At 36.4% G+C, this 5511-nt stretch overlaps 1 protein-coding gene across 1 annotated transcript in view; it reads left to right on the top strand.

Annotated features, from left to right (window-relative positions):
* Positions 1-2853: 2853 nt before the first annotated feature.
* The window catches only part of LOC117102917 (aquaporin-7-like), a 20490-nt gene continuing 17832 nt past the window's right edge, over positions 2854-5511 (top strand). The window contains exon 1 of the mRNA XM_033243372.1: positions 2854-3029. Coding sequence (XP_033099263.1) covers positions 2892-3029 — 138 coding nt within the window. The 5' untranslated portion in view covers positions 2854-2891. The remainder of the gene's footprint in view (positions 3030-5511) is intronic.

Genomic DNA, 5511 nt, shown 5'->3' with positions numbered 1-5511 from the left:
AATTTATGAAAATTGAAGTTGAAATATACTATACTTTTATAGGTCATGTAAATGTTCCATTAAATTCGAAACTTTTCTTGGAGGAAAATATTAATATGTTTGATATTTTATGAGAGATAAATGTATCAGCTTCAAAATAGAAGAGATTGCGCAGCCATAGTGATTGACAGCATGTAGTGCGCATTGAGAAAAGAAGGTGCTATCCATTTCGTCATGTTCAATTTGTTGGTCAACTATGCCTGCTGAAAATTTGATGGCGGGGAACACATGGGACTTCAAAGGCATCGCGCAAACGTTCTTTACGCGCTGCGGCAACTTTGATCTTGGTTCATTTGCATAGCGCTGCGTGCGCGTGGCTTGCCGAGTGATCTCCTTCTCAATAATACCTCCATGGTTTGTCTTTCTTTGATGTGTTCGGTCTGCGATATTTTTTTTTTCTTATACGAGAATTGCCAATAAAGAATTAAGCAGCCTGATTGGCTGTTCTATGTCATGTGACCCCTCAAATTCAGTCAGTCAGGCATGAAACACAGCGTATATTCCGCGCCATATTTTACATGTCGACATACGCTGGCTCAAAGCCTGGTTCTCACGAGAGCCCTAGTATCCGGATCGGGAGCTAACCGTTAGCACCTGCGTGAGAACGACGATGGGAATGGGAATTCTCCGACAAAATTTGTCGGAGAATTCCCATTTTTCCCCCCATTTTGTGTTTTTGTGTTTTGTGTTTTTGTGTTATGGGGTTTTTATTCCGTCAAAGGTAGCAGCCTCCCGTTGGAGAAGAGCTGGCACCACAACTGCAAACATTACGATCCTTATTATACCATACCTAGCACAGTAAACAGTTTTGAATCCCTACAATTTGACAGCTTTTAGTAAGGCATGCTTAAATCACTAATTCCTCCATGCTTAAATTGTAATTTCGGCGCTCAAGTTGATTTTTCCCCAACGACCCTGCTGGAAATTTCCCGACAGGAGGCCATTTACCCCTCTGACCCCCGCTTGCGCCGCCCCTGTGATAAAGGAATGGACTAACGTTCCCCAACAAGGTTCCCACGGTACTCTTGAGGTGAAGCTCACTGCAAAACAAGTTTTGTACTTCCTAGATCTTTTTATTTCCATTTTGATACACATTCTGATTAATGTTTAAAATTCACCAATAAATACACACATGTTTATTAACATGATGTTAATGGCCGTTTCGGGCTTTCTTTACTTATCCGGAGAATCACTCCGATGAGGTCTATTACCTGTACTAGTTGCTTGGACCATTACTATATATCAGAAAGAATCGTTATGTTCTCACAAACAAGTTTCCACGGTACTCTTGAGGGTGAAGCAGACACATTTTTGTACGCCAGCTTCATGTGGGTGTACTTCTACAGGTTAGATGCTAAACATAGACGACTGGTTATTTTTAGGTGCAACGCATGTAATATGGTAGTGAAGATGACGTGCGTGCGTTTACCTAATTCATACATAATTAATTATTGTCAAAATATTGAATCCCGACACGAGTGTACTTCCATGCTTGTGTAGGTATTATACTTTCTTATTGCATATTTTTTACAAAAACCAGATATAAATGCATAGTTGATTGAACAAATTAATTCAATTTCGTAACAAAACGCATTGGCCTTTATTATGAAGCATTCATAAATTGAAAAGTTACTTCTGTAAATATTAAAAAAATGTACTGTACACGTCCTCACACTTCATTTCTGGGACCGCAAGAAAAGAACGTTGTTTTCAATACAGAACACACTACATACTATTTATTTATTTCCTTAACCAGGTTTAACAACTCCGTTTAAACCAAATGTTACCCTTATGTGACCAGGATAGATACAGTACTGATACATATTAAAATGAAAACATATGATCAGAACATTAATGGTAATGGAAACGCAACAAACAAAAAACAAACGTATGAAAACAAACAACTATTACGGATCTCAAACCAATCGACTTACATTGCGTTGTTTCTGTAAAAGAGAAAAATAACACCAATTAATAAACTGTAATATTAGTACTGTAATCAAATAAAAATACTGTAATTGGTAATACAATTCCAGGAATACCCGCCATTGAGTGGGAATTACATATTTTGACAAATCAAATCAGATGACGTATCATGGGAAAACATTAAAATCGTCGTAGTAGCAACGATTTTATCGTTTGTCCATGATTATGACGTCATCTGATTTGATTTGTTAAAATATTTTGTTATTGCATACACGATCAATCGTTATAGAAGCGTCCTAGTGTAAAAACTTCTCTTATTTCTTTTCTTTTTTATATGAGCAATCGCTTTTTAGCATTTTTATCGTTATCGTTGAAGTGTTAACAGGCCTTTAGCGTCGCGGTTCGCTCAGTTTAAGACTTGTTTATTTTCCCCACCCCCCGCGACGAGGGACGCTATAGCGCATGCGCTAGCGATCGTCGTAAGAATAGCATTGGGAATAATCTTCCAATCTTCACGACTCGTCGTAAAAATGTTAAAATATTTTGTTATTGCATACACGATCAATCGTTATAGAAGCGTCCTAGTGTAAAAACTTCTCTTATTTCTTTTGTTTTCTATATGAACAATCGCTTTTTAGCATTTTTATCGTTATCGTTGAAGTGTTAACAGGCCTTTAGCGTCGCGGTTCGCTCAGTTTAAGACTTGTTTATTTTCCCCACCCCCCGCGACGAGGGACGCTATAGCGCATGCGCTAGCGATCGTCGTAAGAATAGCATTGGGAATAATCTTCCAATCTTCACGACTCGTCGTAAAAATAGTCATTAGTCACTTCGTAAACAATAATAAGAACTGGTTTCAACTGGATCTCATCGATGAGCGGGGATTTCCCGTTTTAATATCGCTGCTTTGCTTTCTAACCAGAAAAATGGGGTTATGGTACGAAGCTTGGATTAAAAACTGCAGTTGTGCAAATCCACCAAATCAGGAAGATAACCAGAAATCATGGAAGTTGACGTTTTGCAGGAAATTTGTTTCTGAATTCATTGGAATGTTTGCTTTTGTTGTAAGTCAACGTTTCCTAGCCTGTCTGAGGTTAGAGTAAATACATTCCTGGAAATACATTACAACATACAAACAACCAGGCTACCAACAAAGAAATTTAACTACCACCCGTCCTTGGCCTAGGAAGCAATAGGTATTTAGGCTTGTTAGGCTCTGTTTTCACTAGGCCTAGATCTTTATGTATGATCTTTTACCAACATGTGATTGGCTGCTTGAGTTAGAAGTTCGTGCACGGACGATAAATTGGCCTAAAACTGTTCGTGATTTTGCCAAGAAACGAGAAGCTGCGTGGGGGGTCGTACATGCGCAGATCGGATTATGACCGGTTGAGCCGCCGGTCATTTCTATGGAACGCCAAGCGCGTCTCTCAGTGAATGTAGTGCGTCAATTGCGGCGTATTTCAATTAAATTATTCGTTCTTGGTACTGTTGTTTGGGATGTATTTCAGTTTATTTACTAAATTATTTCAATTTATTTAATACTCGGTTTTTGCACTGATTTATTAAATATTTTTGGGACGTATTTCAATTTATTTACTTGTTCTTTCTATCGTTTTAATTTAAATTTTGTGAGTATTTGCTCAGTCAGCTTGCCAGATATTAAAAGAAAAAACTCCCTACATTCTTATCATTTATTATTTTTAAGTGTAACAAATAGTACAAAAATAAAAATATATAAATTACAAAACCATAGTAAATACTGTATAATAACATAGGCCTAACACATTTAAATTTATTGTTTATAGTCATCTGTCTTAATTCAGTCGGCTTGCCAGATAGTAAAAAAAAAAACTCCATACATTCTTATCATTTATTATATACAGTATAATGATATATAATAAATATAATTTAATTAAATAATTTAACAAAATAGTACAAATAACGAATAAGAATTTTGAAATACGCCGCAAACCAAACGTAAAAAATAATCAAGTTATTACATTTTTAATACGATTTTGCATGAATAATAAATAATAAATTTAAATGTTTTAGGCCTATGTTATACAGTATTTACTATGGTTTTATAATTTATATATTTTTATTTTTGTACTATTTGTTAAACTTATATAATAAATAATTTAATTAAATAATTTAACAAAACAGTACAAATAACGAATAAGAAATACGCCGCAAAACAAACGTAAATAAACACATTTTTAATACGATTTTGCAATTATACAACTTCATTTATTTTTATAAAAATGTAGTACATAAAATTACATTTTTAATACGATTTTGCAATTATACAACTTCATATATTTTTATAAAAATGTAGTACATAAAAATATAAAAATTCTAATTTGCAATTACACAATTATACATCACGAACGGCAATATGAGCAAATCAACGACTGACAAGACTGTGGGATGAATATGTAGCTGGTATCCGGGGGGTTCATTCACTGATGACATTGGCAAGCCGACTACATTCACTGAGAGACGCACTACATTCACTAAGAGACGCGCTTGGCGTTCCATAGAAATTACCGGCGGCTCAACTTGTCGGCGGCTCAACCGGTCATATCCCCGCAGATCGATTTTCGTTTCAGATTACTGTCCTTGAGCCCGTTTGTCGTTGATGCGAAAGCTCACTATTGTGGTTCACCTACGACAGGGGTCCGACATAAGTGGGTGTGGTCGGGTGTCACTAACCTCAGTCTAGTCCCTGGTATTCAACCTTTTTAAACTGGGGGTTGAGACCAGCGTGTGGGTGGGGGGGAGAGACATAAATATTGTGTACTTCCATTTCTTTCTCACAAAAAGTATATACTCACCAGTGATTGGGGTTGAAGTGAGCAAATTCTAACACAGATCTCCTCTACATTCCTGGAAATTGCACTTTCAGACTTAAAAATAAGTTTTCAAAGCAGTGTTTTCAACAGAATATCTTGCCTCGAGCCTGCATGGTGCCGCAAATGGTTAGACATCGCAACATATCAGTGTCCCACTTAATAAATTGTCCCCATTAGTCTACCCCTCCCCATGCCAGTACCCTACGCCTCAGCTACATTCAGAAATTCCTGTAGACATTGTTAGAGTAGGGGTGCCTATGTAGTGTTGCTCTAAACAGAAAAACTTTTTCTAAAAATCGACCAGAAAATGACTTTTAGCAACGTTTCGCAGGCCGAATCAAAATTTTTGGCGGGCCGAACTTGGCCCGCGGGGTGGGGGTTTGAATGTCGGGGTATTAAATCATTACTTGATTTTACCTGTCTGCTCCGACCAAAATGTGATTACTGTATTCTCTCAAATGCTTTAAGAAATGTTTATTTCTGTAACAAATGTCTACCAAAATAGCAATTAAGTTCGTCAAACACAATAAATAGTTATTCATTGTATCTATTCTACAATGTGTAACATCGTTAGTAGTGTGTTAGTGCATACTGCAGGAGCATATCAGCATACGATACGCACCTGTCTCTTATACACATCTTATAATATATATATATATATATAAAAAAATATATATATATTATTAAAATA

The sequence above is a fragment of the Anneissia japonica genome, unplaced genomic scaffold (assembly GCF_011630105.1).
Source record: "Anneissia japonica isolate Jap-2015-1 unplaced genomic scaffold, ASM1163010v1 scaffold285010_len649756_cov215, whole genome shotgun sequence".
Lineage (NCBI taxonomy): Eukaryota > Metazoa > Echinodermata > Crinoidea > Comatulida > Comatulidae > Anneissia > Anneissia japonica.
The sequence above is the reverse complement of the archived record's forward strand: the minus strand, read 5'-3'. Positions and strand labels throughout refer to the sequence as shown.